This window comes from Miniopterus schreibersii (genome assembly GCF_964146895.1).
Source record: "Miniopterus schreibersii genome assembly, chromosome: 17".
NCBI classification, from domain to species: domain Eukaryota; kingdom Metazoa; phylum Chordata; class Mammalia; order Chiroptera; family Miniopteridae; genus Miniopterus; species Miniopterus schreibersii.
In genome coordinates, this window is record NC_138117.1 from 6,139,923 (window position 1) to 6,162,450 (window position 22,528).

Consider the following 22,528-nt stretch of genomic DNA (forward strand, 5'->3'; position numbering starts at 1 on the left):
AGCACTAGGCCAGGCATTTAGCTTGTATCATTGTTCTAAATTTACAGATGAGAAAAGAAAGGCTCCCAGAAACGGAATAACTTATAAAAGTCACAGCCTGGCCAGCGTGGCTCAGTGGTTGAGCATCGATCTATGAACCAGGAGGTCTTGGTTTGATTCCCAGTCACGTGCCCGGGTTGTGGGCTCAATCCCCAGCAGGGGGTGTGCAGGAGGCAGTCAATCAATGACTCTCTCATCAGATGTTTCTCTCTCTCTCTCCCTCTCCCTGAAATCAATAACAGATTTAAAAAGTCACACAGCCAATAAGTATGAGAGTTGAGTTATAAATTCAGCCTCCATTCACTGTTCCTAGTTGCCTCTTGAAAAAACAGTAGAAAGTGGAGTTGGGGGGAGAGGGGGAGACAATTTTTTCTTCCGAACCACTAAGTGTCGTACTACAACATTAGAACCGAAGACATAAAGAGGGGTTTTGCATCATCCTGGCCCTTCTCTGCTTACCAGAACCAGAGGGTGTGATCTGGCTGTGGAGCGCAGGAGACGGTAATGAAAAGGTGGCCACCGTTTGCTGGCTCTGTTTCGCTAATGTAAACCAGTCTTTCGTTTGCGACAAGGAGGCCTGGGAAGAAAGCAGCACATTCAATGAACGTCAGATTAGCACTATTCTTCCATCACAAACCTCGGCAAGCCCTTATGATATTTTTCAATATGCACTGTACAGTATGTAAGGGGAATGATGCCATGAAGAAACGGTTGTACACAGGAAAATTCATTAGCTAAGAGAATGATGGGAAGGACGTTTCAGTTCAGGCAATTTTCACATTAGAAGCTCAAAGGGGAAAAAAATGAGCCCAATGCCCATCAAATCCTCCTGCTCTTCCACCAAAGGCACACAGCCTCACAGTCATGCCATCCAACCATCACTTGGCAGTCACCATGGCTCATCAGTCCTCACTGCATCTTTTGCCAGCAGCTCCTGTTCACAACCATCCTGATTATTTCATGCCCCTAATTCTGTCTGCCCTGGCTCAGTGCTTTTAACCACTCCTCCCGCCATGACAAAGACTTGCTCTCAGTGGCACAGGAAACACCTCTAAGGTCAACTGCCACTTCGCCTTAGATTCCGTTTCACAGCTTTGCTTGGAATGGATGCTTCCTGAAGACTGATTCCTGACTCCACCTGCCCCTGGATGTAGCCTTCAGTCTTGCTGTTGCTCTGTGTACCCTTCAGCCAGCTGACCCAAATCCCAAGATGACTCTCAGCTTCTAGAATCCCAGTCCTAAGAAGCCCCTTATCTCAGCCTTCTGAGCAAAATTCCTCAGCCCGAGTTTCTCAGTAATGTCCTCACCTGTTTTTCTAAGGGAACCCAAGTTTGTTCACATAAGCAGAGAAGGCAGTTTCCAGCATTACCTCATTTCTCCTTGCTCCACCTGAGTCAGCCGGTCGGCCCTCAGCCTAAGGACACTCGCCGAGGAGGCAGGACCCAAATGGAACATGTGCTGTTCCCTGATCATAATGCACAATCCTCAGTGCAAGAGAGGCCACGCAATGAGACCAAACGCAGGAGCGAGAGATGAGAGGTGCCATCTGTGTGGCCACTGATCTCTAAGAGGCAAGGTTTTCTGTGGCTGTTTTGCCACCCTAAAATATGCCTTTTGGGATATTAATTTTAAGCTGGTTATTAAGAGGCAGAAAGACTCGGAAAGAACCTTTAACCCACCCCCTTATCTGCCTAACAGAATTTGGGTAGAAAAACCTGCTTAATGGAAGGGACCAGACCTTAGCATAGTGATGTGAGCTAACTGTGGCAGACGGGAAGAAATCCAGCCAAGTCCATCTGTTGAACTTCCTTCTATGTCCCATCATTTCCGGGGGCCCAGTTGGTTGCCTGTTTGCTCCTTCTACCTGTGAATTGCCTACTTTCCCTTGGGAATCCTGGACCACTGACCCCTTCTCCTTGAATAAACCTCAGCTGGCCCTGCACATTCCCAGGTTTCTATTCTTATGGCACCCACACTATAGTGTAATAAATTATGGACATTCTCTTGTTTTCAGTCTCTGTTAATTGTATTACTAGCCAGGCCAGGAGAGCTTAGAAAAGTGGAAGAATACTCATTGTTTGCACCCCTACACTTTCAAAGACTCTGCTTTCCTTTTCTTCCCTCTGTGCCTTCCTTTAAGACCAAGTCATTTGTTATTATATGTTATTATATGTTCTTTCAATGCATATTTATCGAGTGACTTCTCTATCCCTAGCAGTATCCTAAGCACTGAGAAAAGAGCAAAATAATTAGGGAATTTTCAAGGAATTGACAGAGACCAACATACAAGAGTGCTTGTAATGTCAACTGCACACAAAAAACAGAAGAAAGTAGAAGGTAGGGGAGAAAGAGTCAGACATACAAGCAGTTAACTGTTCCACTTTCTACTTTAAGAGATGGGTCAATAGTTCATGTTTAGATGGAATAACTTAAGACTCACAGAAATGTTACCCATTATCATAAAGATTAACCCCTATCTAGAGTCAAGGTTTAAATGGTTTAAGGACCAAAAGAACTTTGAATCCTTAAACTTCAAAAGCTATTTAAAAGATAGTTTAAGTATTAAGTGGACAGAAATGAGTTTTTTTATCACAGAAAATAGAAAAAAAAAAAAAAAAAAAGAAGAAGCTTGGATTTTACTCTCATATTTGATTAAATTTATATGTAAAGAATGAGAACTACTTCCCCTAGATGGACTCTTCCCTCTACATGTTTACTGACCTCTACCATCAGGACATATTTTATGATATTCCTGACATTTCTATAATATATAAGAGAAAAAAAATAAACCCTTCAAAATAAATATAAGACAAGAAAAATGTGCCTTTGGTACATCCCTAGGCATCACTCGGTGAAATAATGGAACTGGCAGTTTCAAACATTTTTAACAAATGTAACTTATAGAAATGCCAAACTATAAAATCAAATAGAAGCTACACATGAAAACCAATGTTCAAGTAAGACAGGATGAGTCCATCCATTCCAACGAAGATGGCAAATCATTTTCCTCTTCTGTGACGTCTTTGATCAGCTAGAGGTGCCTGCCTAAAGTGCGGTGCTGAAAAGAATTTGGAGCCAAGTCCTATGGCTCAGTAGGAAAGTTGCCATGATTGATTAGCAATGTCTGCCATGAATAGAAACTAGGAGCGTATCAACACATGGGCTGCATATTTGACATTCCTGATTTTGTACAGAGCTGTGTATTCAAAGTGTGTTCCAAGAGAGAAGATCTGATAACTATAGGCGAGAAATCAAACAACAATTTCCACTATACCACGAGTCTCCAAAAGGACATTTGATTCTACGTTAGGTCTCACACAGCCCAACACGTCCTCGGTCAAGGAGAACAAACGTATCCCATAACAGGTAAGCAGTAATGGACATCTGAGCATTTTACTACTGAGAAATCACCTTGATAAAAGAGAGGAGACCCGGTACAAAAGTTATGAAATGTGGCAGGGGGTGGGGTGGAGACTCCTAAAGGGCTGGGCCATATCCACATGTGCAGGTTAAAAATGGGGAGCGATATCTTGGCTGTGGAGGTCCCCCTGAGGAGGGGTCCCAGCCCCACCCTAGCCTCCCCAGCCCAGGGTTCCAGTGCCAGGCAGTGATGTCCCCATAACTTCTGGCTGTGAAAACCAGCAGAGATTGTGGCTGAGTGAGACGGAGGCTGCTGCAGTCCCAGGCACTCCTCTTAAATGGCCCAGTGTGAGCAGGCCCAAGTATTGGGGTCCCGGTAACAGTTATAGAATCCAAATAATAAAAATTTGGAATAAACCAGGGCTATAATTCAGTTGCTCATGCTTCCCAGATGACACTGAGCATGTTCTTTGGTCTTGCATTTGTTCCTTCACATACATGAGGAAAATTCTATTTACACTTTAGGTGAAAGAGTACAGAGCAAATGAGTCAGTAGAAATCCACAAGAATTTTTGCTAAATCTGCTTTTTGAAGTATTGGAAAAAGTTTTCCCCATTCAAGTGGTACAAATGAAATCCATGTTTCTAAAATGAGAAGTTTTATTGAAGTGCCAAGTCACAGAGACAGTCATACGTTTACCTCGCCAAGAGAAATGTAGAACTTTTTCATGATGATGACATTGTCGTCTTCAGTGGGAGGCGGCGGTGGGGTGGGTGGTTTTCTCAGGACCCAGGGAGAAGAGTCTGTATCTAGTGTGATGTTCATGCCTGACCCACTCCATCTCACCTGTGAAATCAACTTGGCTAGCCTGCATTTTAGAAGGCATAGAAAATTGGAACAAATTTCAAATATGGTGGAATTCGGGGGGGGGAAACACTAAAATTTTATTTTTCGTATTCAAGCCAATCTCCTTTCCTAACTCTGCAGGATGATTCTCTTAGGATCTGCTAAAACTAATGGCTTATTCATAGAACTGCTAACGAATTAATTATTCTGTTTTAACTTATTTTATTTTTATTCATAAAGTGATTGTTGTAAGCAAAGGTGAATTTTAGTAAAACTTCAGAATGTTTTGGAACTTTAAAGGTCAGGGCATGTAAGAAAAAGACTTGGCTCTGCACTATGACATTCTGCCTTTTTCATGACACACTTATTTTCATGTTTTAATACCCTATACGTAAATGCCATTATCGCATGATAAGTAGATACTTTTAGAAATATAATGATTAAAGAAGCACAACTGAAATACATTTGTTAGGTATTGTTTCTGTGAAATCTCTTTGGAAAGTTAAGTGATTTTCACCAACACTCTGTCACTCTTATACTATAGCAAGTGGGATCCACACTCCAATGGATTGAAAAGAATTTTATTAATAAAGTACAGAAAAATAATTGGGGGTAAAAAATAGGCATTTAAAAAAACGTGTATACTGATGAGACTAAAGTACCTGTATTCAAAATAGCAATCGCTTTCCAGAAATGCCGGGAGTCTTTCTTTTTTGATCCACCGAATACCTTGTTCACGACTGAGGCACTATTAGAGGGCAAATGAGAAGAAAGTGTCAGGGAAAATCGCCATTTAGCACAATTCAGGCCTAAACCCTAGAGCAACAGTGACCTCCAGCTACTACTAGGAGCCCGCCTCCACCTTCTATTTGCATAAGAGCAAGAACCCAAAGTCCCGAAGTTGAAGCCACTCCTTGCCTTCTAGGGCTTCTTTGATTCTCTCAGCTACCCCGCACCAACTATTATCTCCATTTTGCAGACTAACAAACTGAATCCAGCAAAACTAAGCTACTACTGAAGGCAGAGGAATGCGATAAAAGTCAATCTCAGTATTTTTTATCATAAAATGAGTTAAAAATAGTCACAATTGGGAAAAGCAAACCAGAACAATTGGTAAGGCCACTATGGGCACTGAGGGCCCCTCATCATTCCAATTTTAGAAAGTTTTCTTAAATATTTACATCCCAGCCACTATGCCAGAGATATAAGGTAAACAAGAAAGATAAGACCCTGTCCTTAAGGAGCTTATAGATAATTCAATAGGTAATAATAGTTGAGTGCAGTAAGGGCCGTAAGTTCTGGCTTCTGTGGGAGGTCGCATGGGCACTAAAACAGCCAAGATCTCCAAAAGGACATGCCACTCACTCTTAGATTATCAAGGTTGAGGAGGAGGGGAGTGGAGAGGAAGCAAAGGTAAATTTATTATAACTAGGTCACAGGCTGAGTCTGAGAGCCGGAAAGAAGGCTGAGGAAGTAGGCAGGGGCCTGGTTACCAGCAGTCTCTAAAGAACACTGAAGAGCTTAGATTTTATCTTGAGGTTGTGGGGTCCACACAATATTATGGAAGAGTTACTAGGCTGCTATTCATCCTAAAACATTTACTCACTGTTGATTCTACTTTGACTTATATTCACTTTTTCCAGAATTCTAAAGAATGCGAGTACCTTGGGCACTACACAGAGGCTACTAATAAGTAAAACACATCTCAAGGAGCAACGTGTCCGCATCTGTGTGGCTCCCACTGATCGCCTGCAAGAGCAATAGCTGTGCTGTGACATTAACATCAGAGTCAACACGGACCACTGCTGACTCCTGAGGAAACAGGGCTGCAGAGTAGCGCTGCCACCTGACGAGCTGATGCTCTTGAGGGCACACCTGTGCTCAACACTGCTGACAGGTGGCACGAAGGCTCTCAGGACTGGAAAACCGAGCCAACAATGCTTTCCTCCTATTCAGGAGGAAACACCCAAGACTATCTTCTGAGTAATGAAAGAATAATAGAAGAAACCTTGAAAACAGCACCTGAAAGGTAGCATCTTGTCGACTGACTCGTTGTTTATCAGTGAGATATAAGGGACGTTTGGGCCTTGTAGTTAGAAAGACTGCACACGTAGGCCTCTACACTCGCTACAGACATAGAAGGCTCCAGAATTCTCATTAGCAGTGCATTCGGTGTATCAGAGAGACGGGAAGCCCCCAAGAGACTCCACAGGTTGCTGGACTAGTCAGTTTCTACAAAATCTACTTGCATAACATCTACCTAATGAATACTCCACCTATAACTCATCTCTTTTTTAATGTTTTTGCATCTATTTGACCTAAAAATTAAATTAAATAAAAAATTTAAAAAGAATAAAATCAAAATTGAAGAAAAGTCTTTAAACTGCCAAAGAATCCCTTAAGGTGTTTACAAGTAACTAAAATGTATAAAAACCAAAAAGATACAAAACAATCCTGCCAAACATAAAATGATAACTTAATTCTTACAAGAAACACAAAAGTAACTTACCTAAGGCAAAATTACTTAATTTTTAAAAGTTAAAAAAAAGGGTTAAGAAACAAAAAGAGCCCAGCCGGGCATGGCTCAGCAGTTGGATCCAGGCGATAGAGGTTCGATTCCCGGTCAGGGCACATGCCCGGGTTGCGGGCTAGGCAGCTGATCAATGACTCTCTCATCATTGATGTTTCTATCTCTCTCTCTCCCCCTCCTTTCTTCTCTCTAAAAAAAAAAAAAAAAAAAAAAAAGAAACAAAAAGAGATAACCAAAGGTTAGGGGAAACTGGCTGAAGGTAAATCATTCCAGAACTATTTCCAAGTAGCCATCCAGAAGCTCTCTAAAATGCCTCCAGGATTAGATTAATAAAGATGATATTTAGATGTACAAGGCAACCATATAAAGCTAGCTATGTGCCAACAGATTATTTGGTGTTCGGAGGACGCTCCAACTGACCGCCCGGCCAGGGCTCTACCAGCCTTCGTGCATGCATTCTCGAGCTGTTAGGTGTGTGCTTATTAGGAGTTGTTATGCTTTCCTTGTGAATTGATCCCTTTACCACTATGAACTGTTCTCTTTATCCACAACAAGATTTCTTGTTCTGAAGTCTACTTTGCCTGACAGTAATATAGCCACCCCAGCTTTCTTCAAGTTAGTAATCGTTGGGTATATTTTCCCCATTCTTTTACTTTTAACATATTTATGTAATATATTTAAGGTGGGTTTCTTATAGACAGAAAATAGTTGGGTCTTTTCGTTTTTATCCCGTCTGATTCTGACTTCTAATTGTGGTGTTTAGGTCATTTAAATTTAATGTAATTATATATATAATGTGTTACTAATTATGGATGTGGTTTATTTTATTTTTAATTTTTACTGAATTTATTGGGGTGACACTGGTTAATAAAATTATACAGGCTGCAGATGTACGATTCTACAACTCATCATCTGTGTATTGTGTTGTGTGCCCATCAGCCCAGGTCGAGCCTCTTTTTGATGTGGTTCACTTAAAACCTACGGTCTTATTTTCTGTTTGTATCCTTCATTCCTCCCCCTCATATTCTGTTTTTGGTTTGAGTGTTTTTGGTTTTTTATGTCCACTACTTCTTTCAAAACAATGTTTAAATTGCTGCCCTACTGTTTACAATATATTTAGTAAATATCTTCAAAATACCTTCAAACACATCAAGTAAGATCACCTAGTAGATCTTTCTTGAGAAATTTGTATCAAGATACATAACTCAAGAAGCTTCTTGCATACAAATATCTAATCATTCCATTGCACACCTGAAACTAATACAATGTTTTATCAGTTATACCTCAATGAAAAAGCCCCTAAATAGCTTTTAACAATAAAAAATAGGTGAGAAAGGCCTGCATGGACTGAAAACATTTCTACTCACTGAAGAAAGTGAATAAGCCAATAAACATCGTTGTCGCACCCAGTAAATAAAATTCTCAGCTAACAACTTGCATAGTGTTATACAGTTTAGAATCTATTTCCTTGTTTTAACTTCAAAACAATGCTCTAACATGGTTATTATTACTATTGCTTTTATTTTTAGTATTTAGAAAGTACAGAAGTGCTATCATTATTGCATTTAATTTGATGGAAATAAACAAGAAAGAAATATGTAAAGGAAGAATTGAAGAACTCTCAGGCTGGAGAAGAGCTGTCTTAAGTGTTATACAAATGTTAGCCTAGTTCTATCAGACATTTTAAATCAATAAAAAACAGTGCTGTTGAACATTCATTATTATTTTCATTTGCTCCACAAAACAAACCCACGTAGTAGGTAGTGCAGGCACCACTTGACAGGCGATGAAGATGAGGTTCATCGAAATGACTTGTTCAAGAAAACAGAGCTAGTAAGGTGAGGGTCAATATGAGAACCCAGGTTTTTTTGTTGTTTTTTTTTTTGTTTGTTTTGTTTTGCTTTTACCTCATGCTAAGAAGACAAAATCCAGAGCTGAGAGCAGAATTTAAAGCCAGGGAGGTCAGAGCCACACAATGTAACTTGAAGGTCAGAAATCTCAATTTCCAACTGCTTAATAAGGTAAAACCCAAATGAAATAAATTCCCTGTATACCCACATTTTCTAGAATGCATCTAAATACAAAATAAAGGAAACACACTAACCTGAGATTCCAAACATTCAAGGTAAAATTATGTGAACCTTCTCATATTGATAATCAAACATCAACAAAACTAGTGGACTAAACTGGCCATTTCATATGCATAAGACGATACAGCAGCTAACGTATACTATGGATAGAGACAACAAAACTTAATATAGGTAAACCTCAGAAAGGGAGGCCCAAGGAACCTCATGTTAATTGCAACTAATGCTTTATCTATCTAGCAAGATAAAACTCAAACGCGCTTTCTTACCATAATACTGTAGTTGACATTAATGGTCTCATCCTCATAGGGGGCGTTCATCTGAACAGGTTTATTGTCATTCTTTCCCTTCCTTACAACATCATAAATGGGATTTCGAGGTTGCTGGTTGTATAGAATTTTTTTCAGCTGCTTTTCCAGAAGTTGTGGAGCATTGTTAACTACTTCAAACACTCCATAATCCGCATTAAACCTAATGGCCTCTGAAAAGGTCTGCAAAATAAGTTGTGGAAATATGTCTTTACATTTTCAAAAACCAGAAACTTGCCCTGCTGGCATGGCTCAGTGGTTGAGCATCGACCTATGATTCTGGAGATCATGGTTCAACTCCCAGGGCATATACCTGGGTTGAGGGCTCAATCTGGGGAGTAGGGGGAGTGCGGGAGGCAGCTGATCAATGACTCTCTCATCATTCATGTTTCTCTCTCTCTCTCTCCCCCTCTCCCTTCCTCTCTCTGAAATCAATAAGGACATATTTTTTAAAAATAAATAATAAATAAAATTTAAAAATAAAATAAAAAATCCAGAAACTGTCTCCAAGACTTGATACTTACATATACACACACACACAGTTTTGTGTTTTTAATCGTTACCTCGCCCCTTGAGGAGCATGGACATCTCACTACAGGTAAGGAAACCCACTGAATCCTTCCTCCCCAATGTGCTTAGACCATGATTTAAGTGTCAGGGTGCATTACAGCAGAAACTCCCTTTGCACAAACATCTCACCTCTGTGCTTCTTTGGAACTAGAAAGAAAGACACACCTGGTCTCTATGAAGCAACGTTACTCTCTTAGAAGTGCTTGTGTTGCTAGGAGAGATAGAGTAGAAGAAATGACACTGTTAGCCTTTTCATCCCCAGGAGCCATGAAAGCTGAAGGCTCCCTCGTCCAAAAGGAGAAAGTTAAGTACAATGTGTTCTTCATTTAACACTATTTCAACACCATTCCTCTCACTGTGACCAAAAAGGAAAGAGTGAAAGATAACATTTCTGAGCTTTTCTCGGTAATTACTAAATGCTGCCAACTTTTATTTAAAGTTGTCCAGTTAACAGACAACAGTCAGGAGTCGTGAGTTTGCCAGCTCGCCAGTAAGTAGCACTGTGATTGGGCAAATCATTGAATGTGTGGGGGCTCCATTTCCATAACAAGGGTGGGTTGGCTGTGTCTTTTCCCACTTTGCCCTCCAAACCTAGAATTAGGTCACTTTCCCAGAACATTAATTTATTTTAGGATAACTTCAATGAACTGCCTACTCATGTAGATTAATTTATATAGTTTTAGCCAGATTGTAAAAGACCTTAAACCCTTCCCCTTGGATTGATCACTGTCCTAGAGAAAGTATCAATTCTTGCAAGTTTTACTAAGAGATTGCTAGATATACTACAGTTAAAATTTAATAACTGGCAGGATTCTGTAAAATTGGAGTTAGAAAAATATGTGTGTATATGTATAAATACCCATATATGTGTGTATATTTTATTTATTTATTCATTCATTTTAATGTCAGATGATATTACATCTCTAAAGTCTCATTGTCTCCCCTTCTATGGGATTTAAAGTGCATGGGCAAATAAAGTTCAATATGAATGTCAGGCCACAGTTCAAAAGGCCTCAGAGCTAAGATTTCCCCCTCAAAACGACAAGTGTAGCTCAATGGATAAGTAACAATATCTGGCAGTATATTGTGAATAAAGTTTCTTCAATAAATATATTTCATTGGTTGTCCACTGCATCTGTCTTTCAAACATGGGATTCAAACAGTTATCTAAAAGGCAAATATTCTCTCTGAAATATACTATCACTAGACTAAACAGATAAATACGTCCATTGGCATCAGAGACCAGACTCATCCGGTTGGAGGAAGGAACTGAATTAAAGCTGGTAGAGACTGGACATCGACTAGTAACTGGGGTGGGGGAAATGGAGTGGTATAATGTGAAAGACCATCTGGAAAAGATTTCTTCTAGTTCAGGGCACCCACGGAACAAAAGAACGAGCTTGATCTGTATTTACTGTTTTCCTTTCTTTTTTCTGCCTCCTACCCTCACACCTGGTGGCCAGAGGAACACAAGGCTGTGATCACCCAAAGCCAAGAAGGCCAAGTAGTTCTATGGGCAAATAAAATACTTCCTATTAATCAAGTAAAAAAACACTCAAGTAAAAAAAAATATATATATATATATATATATATATATATATATATATATATATATATATATATATGACTGTGACACTCTGAGACCCTCAGTAGCCAATCTTACCTAGCAGTAAATAGTTAAGGTGCAGTTGGTAGAAATAACAGGAGTGATCAGTGCTACTGTCTACTGAACATCTACCATGCGCCAGGCATGTGACAGATACTATAAATGCACCATCTTGAATCCTTCCACATCCCTGACACAGCTCTTTACAGAAGATGGATACTCAGGGTGGTTATGTGACAGGCCATGGACTCAGAGCTGTAAGGTGCTAGATCAAGGCTACAGAAACAAGTCTATCTGGTCCCAAAGAAAGCACATGTCCCCTTCTGTACTATATTGCCTCACATGTGATCAAACGCATGTACTGACCCTTCCTCTGAGCCAGGCACTGTGCTAAGTACCAACCCCATGAAGTTAGTGCAGCTGGGATTCAAAGTCAAGGTATTTCTGATCCTAAAGTCTGTGTTCTGGTTTTACCAGTAGAGGCACAGAGGCGTTGAGCAGCATGGTGCACGTGGGTAATTTTAGGCAGTTCAGAGCAGTTGGCAGAACTAGAATAGTTTGTAGGTGGCAGGGTTTAAGGAACAGAGAGGCAAGACTTGGCCTAGATGAGGAAAACAGGACTATGGAAGGCCTCTCATGTCATTTAAGGAGTAGTAACGGTCTGGAAGATTCTCCTGGTAGCAGTCTGGAGTCTCGCATGCTAACTCAGGAGCTGGAGACACTGCTCACACCACAGGTGGCAGCAGCTGGAGGGAACAGCAGCCTCCCCAGAGCATGGGGGTGGCTCCCTGCAGAGCGAGCAGGGGTGAGACAGAGAGTGACTGCTGTAGGAAGTATGAGTAGGCCGAGTTAGAGACACTCAACTTTTAATCATGTAACAGGAAAAATCTTCAGTTTGAGCCTCCAACCCAGTTCTCCACAAGCTCTTACGGACAGACTGCTCTTTCCTTTCCTTACTTTTCTTATGTCAAGGGTATCATTTTCTAAATGTTCTGAAATGTTCTGACCTGGAGGCAGGCTCACTCTGTAGTACCAGTCACCCGTGTGCAAAAAATTTTCACAAAAAAAGCGAGTGCAGGAAAATCTTTTTACCGCAATCAATTACTGGTTCCACATTTCTTTGAAAAGAGGAGGGGAAAAAACACACCCCTGGGAATAATTAGTGATGTGCTTAACTGCCAGCCCGGCACCAGTGAAACTTATAGAGTGCTGAACTATTTAGCTGAACAATATTTAAATTAAAAACTAATGACTAGGTTAATTTAATACACGCTCATCTCTGGTCCAACTCTGTCTCTACTAATTGAGCTCCACAAATCTGTATTTTTAACATGCACCCTACTCAGTGAACGGAAAACATCTGAACACTTGACTATAACAAGTCAGTTACTAATAACAGCTTCTTTTAATCTACATTTTATTGTCATTGTAGATGTTTAACCATAAGCTATTTACTGGACTATTTGCCAATGGGATGAAAGGAATATTGTGCCACATAAAATGCACAGAAAATATCCTTAGTCAATAAAACGAGTTACATTAGGCAACTTGAGCGCTCTATGCTTGAGCTCCCCAAGTTCCATCAACACCTTTAAAAACCAATCTCTGAGTATTTACACTTTGTCAGGGACAACCCAAGCCCCTCATCCCCCTTCATCCCACTTATCCTCCAAACCCTACCTTCTCTCTCTCTCTCACCCCTTACTGAACAATGCATCTGACATATGTAACTCCTTCACAAAGCTGCAAGAAATTATAATCGTTTACAGATTTTTTAAAAGTGTGGAGAATCAGTCCAAAAAAAGAAGTTATGGTAAAATTCCAAAGGCACATAGCTAAGCACGGTCTGGCAAACACATGACATACCTATCCTTGCGGGGAGGGTATGGAACAGGCCACCCCTCCAGCTTCTGCGAACCATAAATGTCACAAACAGTCTGAGCCACCCACAGAGGACCAACCTAAATCTGTATGTGGGCTCATCTACTCAATCCCACAACAGTCACTGAGCATAAAACACACAAAATAGAACCAAAAGGGGAAAAAAAAATGTTTTCACACTATAGCACAGAAGAAAACTTAATAAGCAAACACTTGTCCATAAAGAGTTGACAGCAAGAAACCTCCCAGACGCCACATGAAAACAATATCTGAATGTGAAGCTGGCACCAGAACAAACGGGATGGAGTTATGAAAGCTGGGGTTTGGAAAGTGCCATAATTATTTATAATAGCAGCAACTGTCCTGGATTCCCCTCATCAAAAAAACAACATGGAGGCAGGCTACCAGCCATCAATTTCTGGATCTTACAGTGTGTCCCAGGGGTGTAATAGAGAGAGAGAGCATAGGAGCCAGCAAGCCTGATTCCTAGGCCCATTTCTGCTACGATCCAGCTATGGGACCTTGGGCATGTCACTAGAGAAGTCTCAGAAATCTAGGTGACCTAGGGGCCCTGTAGATTGAGGATGTTAAAGTATGTATCTGCATTCTCAGATCGCTGGGGGCGTGGGGGTTGAGAGGGTAGTAGAGGAAGGGAGGCAGAAGAACAGAACATTAGAAGGCTTATTTATTTCTCCCCTCTAAAATAAAATAAATTTTTCAAAAAGGCTTATTTATCTTAAGTATCTTACATGGAAGATGTAGAAATAAAAACATAATCGTCCTCAAGCAGCTTTGGGAGATACAGAAGAAAGGGACCTATCCTTGGACTCGGGAAATTTACAATGTAGCTCCTGAGATAAAATAAAGAGAAGGAATTAATCACATTTTCTTTCATTGGAAAAGTCTAATCTGCCACCCGATACCTCTATGTCCTATAAAATAGTCCCCAAATACTTTCCTAACCTATACCCAACTATCTCCAATCATAGGTGGTTTACGCCTTCACAGGGTAACCCATTCTATTGTTAGAAAACGAACTTCAAACGTCTTTCTTCTAGTGAGTCCAAATCACTTTCCTCATAAGTGCTGCAGGCCCTGGTTCTGCCCTCCAGCTTCAGAGAAGAGGTGAACTCCTCTTCCTCAATCAGATCTTCAAATTTGGAACGAGCCGCTCATTCCAACCCCTCTACACATTCCCCAGCCAGGTTCAATACCCACACTTCTTTCAACCCTTCCTCATCTACCGTGGCTTCCAGAGCATTCATTAGCTGTCTGCCCGAGTCCGGTTTGGCAGAGCAACTCTTAATATATGGCACCACGAATGGAACACGATATTCCTAATGTGGTCTAACAGTTATATCCAATTCAAAAAAAACATTTATTCTATGCTCCAGGCTAATATTTTTCTTGATCTTAACTATACTTTTATTAACACACCCTAAAAAACCATTAGCTTTGTTTGTTTTAGCCCATTTCAGATGACCATGATATAAATGAGAGCAGATTCGGTTACCCAAACTATCAGTTTATTCCTGTGTTGCCAGGTCTATAGTCATCACAGTGTAGCAAGGCAAGGTTTTGAGCCTTGTGGACCTGGGTGGACACTGATTTCCTAGCACGGTGATCTACAATTGGAAAAACACTGGTTCACTTGCAGTGTTTCATTCAGTTCTCTGATAAAAGTGATTTTTAAAAGTCAAAGCCAATGACAGGTTTGCATGGCACCAATTATCCTCTAGATTAGTAAGTATCCACCAGTCTAATTAGAGAGTGACTGTCCCTTGTGTTCCAGGAGTGGAAGTTGAGATGGTCTCGTTAGTGAAGGAAAAGGAAAGAAAAGTACCAATTCTGGGCCAGGCACTTCATACATATTACCTCATCTCATAACAAATTGTAAGATAGTTACATTGTTTTCACAGAGAAAAAAATAATTAAGAAATGTGTCTAAGATCACAAGGGTAATGAGTAAAAGAGCTGGGCTCAGACACCTGGAAGACTGTGTGGTACCAAATATAGATGCAAAGGGGGGGGGGGGATATAAAAACAGTCCAGGTAGGCTGCATGGGACATATGAAAGGGTCAAACTGCAGGTGTCTGTTGGGTGGGATGAAAACCATGATTGCATAGACACAGTTCAACAGATATCACACAGTGTCATTTCACATAAAACCTAAAAGGAAACACAAAAAAATGGTGACATCTCTTCTAACTGGATGACAGGACTAGGGCTGATTTTCTCACGTTTTAGGTAAATTTTCTATACTGTTGTTATAGTTTCTGTAACTTAAAATAGATTTTTTTAAAAAGGAAGTTAGGCAGGGGAATTAATTTTCTGAAGCAAGTGAAAGTCAAGATAATCATAAATCTTGAGACAATGAAATGGAAGTCTTGAGAAACTGAAATCAGACCCAACATACGATTTTTCAAAAATTTTTAAACAGTTTATTGAGATATAATGTTACCTTAAAAATAATTCTCAAAATTGTGCCCTTTTTGGCAGGTGAGGTCACAAAATCTGAGAAACAGTGGAGCCCTTCACCTCTCATGCCCAGATTCCACTGCTCTTTCCACATGATTCTTTTTTTTTAATTGAATGTATTGGGGTGACACTGGTTAATAAAATTATATAGTTTTCAGGTATACAATTCTGCAATGCATCACCTCTATATTGTCTTTTTTAAATTTCATAAAACTATTTTTTGGAAATTTGGAGGGAGAATAGAGAATGCAGAGCCTGGAGGAAAGAGCAACATTCTGACTGACAATTTTGTGACCCTGCTGGGTTTTTCCTATTACACAACTGGACAACAGAAGCTGAAGAGTGAGACCAAACCAGAACCCCTGAGGTGTCTGGTAATGCCGTTCAGGCCCGTTGCTAGAAAGGGAGAGGGTGGCTCAGTATCTCAACCTAACCCCTAGAATGGCCCCAGAGACCTAACTATACCCAGTGGAGGTGAAAGAACCCATTCTTCTGGGGGGGAAATTTCACACAACACACAAACATGCATAGATACATCTACACAAAACTAACGTAGGTAAGAAGTACATGCAGCTCTTCCTTTCAAAAGATCTTTTCAGTGGTTAGACTTCAAGAGATTTCACATTTTCTGGTGCATTACCTTTAAAATTGTGACTTTTTCTATTCCAAATGTTTCCTGGTCAACATTTGAATGAAAAAGGTTGTTGTTTTCAGACAATAATGAGGCTCTTCTTCGTAGCTTTCTTTTATCTGACACTTCATGTTAACTTGACATGCAACATGCGAGTCTGTGTGCACCCACTCCCATTTCACCTCCCAACCCTCCCACGCTCGCCGTCAGTTACTGCTGTCTACGCCTGAACGCCAGAGTCGGCGCCCTCCTGTGTCATAGTTACTGTTGATATAAAACTCTAGTTGCCTTAAACACAAATCACATTTTAGTATCGACCCGAGGATGACAAGAATTGCCTGGAGGAAAGAAATCCAGTTGCTTAAATTTTTTTATATTCTACCCTTGTCACTGCTGTTCAAAACCTAAAATGGTGCCAAATATGAGTGCATCAGATTTAGTATAGAACTCCTTTGATGGTTAGGAAAACTCCAGCTTTCTTCAATAAAAATAATTCCTAAATGGTTCAAACCCAAATTTTTAACTCTATAAAAAGAGAGAAACGTTACCTAAATGCTTTAATTTTTTTTTAAATCCTCACCTGAGGATATGTTTATTGATTTGAGAGAGAAAGAGAGGGAGGGAGGGAGAGAGAGAAAACTCCATCAGCTGCCTCCTGAACACGCCCGACTGGGGGGTGGGAGTGGGGATGGAGACGATGGGATGGGGATGATGGGGATGAGGATGGGGGTGGGGTGGGGGTGGAACCCACAACCTCCATATGTGCCCTGACCAGAAATTTCGCCCACAACCTTTCTGTGCACGGTAGGACACTCCAATCAACTGAGCCACTCCAGCCAGGGCTATATTTTTTAAAAATATTGCCCCTGATAAATCTGTCTTACAAGATAACCCAGTGATTACAATATTTTGTGTTGATAATATATTCAATAGAACATAATAATACACTCACTGGAAGGCTTAGAAATTCATTAAAGTAGTCCACAAGGAAATTATCTGTTGCCAAAGAATCTTCCTGCAAAACAAAACAAAAGCACAATATTATCGCTTTCATTAGGCTTATACTAAGATTTTTTAAAAATGCCAATATTATTCTCTAATATTACTATCAACAGATTCTATGTAGATCTTCACATCTTTTTCAGTCGGTCAACACAGAGTCCTCACTATAAGCAGAACGTAATGCTACAACCCCTGAAGGAAGACACTGGAAAACAGAGTGGGGCATACCCTTAGACCTGCCATTGTGCTTAGGTGGAAAACAGAACATGTGCAAATGTAGCACACTTAAATGAAACATCAGCATATACAAAATACTACATATGGCCATTTCCCCACACACTTATTAAAATGTATATTTAATAAAAATAAAGGCAGAGCAATGAAGACAGAACCAGTGATTGGGTTAACATGAAATTGCCTAGTGAAAGTGAAAAGCTCAGTGAAGAAAACATTCTACTGCCTCCTTCTCAGAAAGAGATGCAGCTTCAGTAATCTGGGTCCTGTTTAACTTATGCATGAAGAGACTCTGGCAATGTATGTGTTCAAAGAATAAAGATTGTATACATTTTTTCCATAACTATTTCATCCCCCAAAGTAGTCACTTTTAAAGTTGGCAAAACTGGAAAGCCACTGCCAAGAGCAAATTCTCTCTTCCAAATAAAACACCTTATTTTATTAGTAATTGTTTCCATTGTGTCAAGAGCAAAACATGGTATCCTCTGTTGTATAGTACATGCATTTATTGTTATTCATAATTATATTTCAATTTCACAAATCTAACATGAAAGTTGACAATATGACACAATGCTATTATTTCCATATGGCTGATTATTTCCTTTTTATACTGGCCAATTTTTTAAAAATGTGTTGAAGTACAGTGTAAAAGTATAAGAAAGATGCTACAGTATATTAACACCTACTTAAAAAATAGATCTCCAGGGTAATTTCTTTAGGTAATTGTAGTATCAAGACGGAGTTACAATCACAGGATTTATACCAAGGAGCTCACTAGAAATCTGAACTGATTAAAATAACAACAAATTTAGGATCTCATAAATCTACCACCTTCGTAATGGCACCTTAGTAATATATTCTCAAAGTTCTGGTTGGCAAAGATGTGATAAAGCAGGACAGAGCAGGAAGCATTTGGTGGCAGCTATGATGTGAATAACCTTCCCAATTTTACCTTCCCAAGTTACCTTAATCTTCTGGACTTTATTTAGTGAACTACGTACTTTCTGTGAACTCTTAAGAGAAATCAATTGAATTCAATAAATATTTTTGGATCTCTCTTAGGTAGAAAGCATTGTGCCACAATAAGGGTGGCCCAAGTTTGCACTCCTGGGCTTGTGATTACAAACCTGCAGATGGGAAGAGGATTTTCATTTGTAACATAGCAGGGTACAGTCCTTTGGTAGTTTTCTAAAAATAGACATTTAAATTCTTTATCTATAAAACAGAATGTGTATTTAAAATCAGGTAGGCCTTATTACTGCCTAGAATTTGGCCAACCACATTGCCAAAAATATCTAGGTAATCCTCAGATTCATATATTTATTTCCAGATGACTCACACTTCTAAGAGACTCTAACTCAACCCTTTCCACACTATCGGTGATGAAATACCTGTTTTGTTTTGTCCCTAATCGAGTTCAGATAACTTTTGTAAAATAGTTAAAAATGAATTACTAGAAAATGAAATAAAATATATACATAATACAAGCCCATTTAAAAAATTAAATTTGATGGACAGGTGGCACCAGTCCACAACCTCAAGTGCTACTTGGCACCACCCTAACTAACGCCTTGGGGAGCAGTTTGCTTCCAGTCCCTTGGGGTCCCCCTGCAACGGAACCACACTGCTAGAGCGTTTATTTGGCATTAGGTCCCATCCTCAGGTCTGCACTCACAACCCCAGAATCTTCTAAGTGTTATTCAAATACATCAAAACCTGCATTTCTTTTCTGAAATTGCATCTTAATTCCCACCAATATTCAACATCAGTGCTTCTGCTGGTATCAGGGCAGATCGCACTGAAGATAAGCATAGTCTACAAGTGCCATCCCCTCAATCCTCTTGTCGCACTTTAGCGGGAGGGCCTGCACTTCACTAAATAAATGAGCATATTTTCCCACTGCAGTTCCTACGAGTTCAATGTGTTTGGGTATTGTGTACATTAGTAACCAACGGTCTTATGAAGCATGAGGATTTAATGAAGCCTTTATTCTCAAACCCTTCAATTTTAAAAAATATTTTAATGCCTTTAAAGCAGCAGCTCAACCCAGCCAGTGTAGCTCAGTGGTTAAGCATCGACCTATGATCTAGGAGGTCATGGTTCGATTCCCAGTCAGGGCACATGCCCAAGTTTCTGGCTCCATCCCCAGCAGGCAGCGTGCAGGAGGCAGCCAATGACTCTCTCATCATTGATGTTTCTATCTCTCCCCCTCTTACCCTCTCTGAAATCAATTTTAAAAAAATTTTTTTTAAAAGGGCAGCAGCTCAGTTCCTCTCAGTAAGTTTCCACCATCCAGTCACAGGGTTGTATTAAAATGAACTAAGTCTCCATATTTGGGTTTAATATATTTCAAATAACCAATAAACTGGTGATGGTTAACGATACAATCAGAAACTGAGTTGCAATCAATTCCTCCATTACGCCATCCCATGAACCTGACTGTACAACTTGCAATCCAGATTCTCTGCTCAGTGGCGCAGTGGAGGGCAAAAACATTTCTTCAGAATGGAACGCACTCTGGAAACCCATGTTCTCATGTATTACATGTGTGCCATCTGTGAAAGTGAAGTCAACTTTTCCACTTTTAGTGCAAACTTCTCAAATTTCTTCCTGAAAGAGGATTAAGCAGAATAGTTTATCTGTGTTTGCTAATTATGACAGGTAAGTTTTTTTCCGTAAAAATTCTTTTTCTGCACCTTCAAACGAGATAAACTGTGATTACTTCCCAACTGTAAAACAAGAAAGATATGCATAAAAGACCTTATAAACAGGAAAGAGGAAATAAGATAAATTGAGACAAAAAACATAGTCCAAGGAAGAATATAAGGAATGCCATAAGAAAAATACAATATAAACCATTTTCTCCCAAAAGAGGGAAAGATATTATCTGGTAGGAGGAATCTGCAAGTGGGGGAAATGGCACTGGAAATGCACTTCAAATAATTTCAAATTCTATGAAAGCAAAACAAGCAAAGATGGTCCCAGTTAGCTAATGGCAAAAGTAGAAAAACCATCCAAGCTTCCAACTTCCTTTCATGCTAAACCAAAGTCATTCATCTAATTTCCAATGTAGAATCCTACACTGTCACATTTTAGATCGGGAATGCTATCATCAATCAAGGCATGGGATAGATCATATTTCTAAAATTACACCTATTTTTACTTCTTCCTAAATATATTTCCAATTCTTCCTTTTCTCCTTCCTAAACAAACCAATCACTAGACCAGAGCTTCCCACCAAGAGGACAATAACACATAGTGGTATGCAGACAGTGGAATTCAATGGCCCAAGAAAAAGTGGACCTCTTCAGCCCTCAAGGCAACTAGGCACAGCACAGATGGCTGGAGCTACCAGGATGGTGATCTCTGGTTATGAGCAACCTTGTTTGGGACTCCTCAGATCCAATTCCCTCCCCTAGAGATGGTGATTTATGAGCCTCATCCCACACCCACTGCTCCTCTGTCAGACACTGAGCATAGCCAGGGAGTTGCTCAAGTCTCTGGATTTGGATTTATTGGCTAGCTGCAGAACATGCCACTGCCCCATGAAACTGCTGGAGGAGTTTCCATCTGAGGTGTCCAAAAAGACAGTACACAGCTTAAGGTGCTGAAAGCTTGGAGGAAAGGGGGGGGGGAGGGGAGATTCTGGAAGGCTACAGATAATGGCCTCAAATCACTACATTCACATACATCACATATTTCTGTCTGCTGGCAACTGATGGATCCTTGTAGTAGTATCCAAGCCAGTCACAAGGTCATTGCTTGAAAAGTGTATGTATATAATGCAATAAGAGTTTCATCATTATTTTGAAACATATGATATAAAATATTTTATTGATTTTCTAATCCTATTTGTTTATCCTTAGAAATTTTAACATATTTGTCATGAAAGAAAAGGATGCACTGTTAAATTTTAACTCTTAGAAATTTGAATGATTGTAAAAAATAGTCCAAAAAATTTTAATACCTATTGGGTGATACAGTTTCTGACCACTAGAGACTATTCAAGGATTTTATAAGATCATCATTAAAAAAAATCTTGATTAGGAATTGCATAGTCACTTCAAGCATAAAATCTGACATTAAAAAGTTATGAATTTATGTATAGTTGTAAGAAGATAACTGCAGAAGTCACAGTAGCAAACTTGTGTAGATTTAAAATATTAACAATAATAATAAAAATCCTTGTCTCATGCATGGTGTAGCTTCCTTCAACTGCAGCAGCACAGAAAAGCAAACAGAAGTGCCTTTCCTGGGATATCCAATAAGTCTTAGCCTTTTTTGTCTGGGAATTTACAGTGTCTATAGAGATCAAAGAGCCACATTCACAGTTAATTACAAGACAAGGAGAGATATACATTTCATTTAGAATTGTGTTCATGAAATAAAAAAATAATAATAAAACATCAAAAATAATAAATATCAGCTTTTAATCCCTTACTTACAAAAAGTTATGTACATACAAAAGAAAATAATTCCATTTGCAATAGAATCAAAAAGAATTACTTAATCAAGGAGGCAAAAACTTGTATACTGAAGACTATATGACATTCCTGAAAGAAATTAGAGAAGACAAATAAACAGAAAGATATACCATGTTCATGGATTGGAAGCAATATTGTTAAAATGACAATACCACCCAAGCAATCAATCTATAGATATACTACAACCTCCCTCAGAATTCCAGTGATATTTTATTTTTTGCAGAAATAGAAGAAAAAAAAAACACCCTAAATTTCATATGGAATCTCAAGGGACCTTGACTAGCCAAAACAATCTTGAAAAAGATCAAAGTTGAAGGACTCACATATCCTTACTTTAAAACTTACTACAAAACTACAGTAATCAAAACAGTGTGGCATTGACATGAAAATAGACATATAGACCATTGAGATAGAATAGAGAGTGCAGATATAAAGTTTCTTATATACAATCAAATGATTTTCAACATGAGT

At 39.4% G+C, this 22,528-nt stretch overlaps 1 protein-coding gene across 1 annotated transcript in view; it reads right to left on the minus strand.

The window, feature by feature from the left end:
* Positions 1-22,528, minus strand: part of RGS22 (regulator of G protein signaling 22) — an 80,915-nt gene that overhangs the window by 52,859 nt on the left and 5,528 nt on the right. The window contains exons 3-7 of the mRNA XM_081116991.1: positions 17,290-17,352; positions 9,132-9,353; positions 4,908-4,993; positions 4,099-4,267; positions 499-616 (exon numbers count right to left, since the gene is read on the minus strand). Of these exons, the coding sequence (XP_080973117.1) occupies positions 499-616; positions 4,099-4,267; positions 4,908-4,993; positions 9,132-9,353; positions 17,290-17,352 (658 nt within the window). The remainder of the gene's footprint in view (positions 1-498; positions 617-4,098; positions 4,268-4,907; positions 4,994-9,131; positions 9,354-17,289; positions 17,353-22,528) is intronic.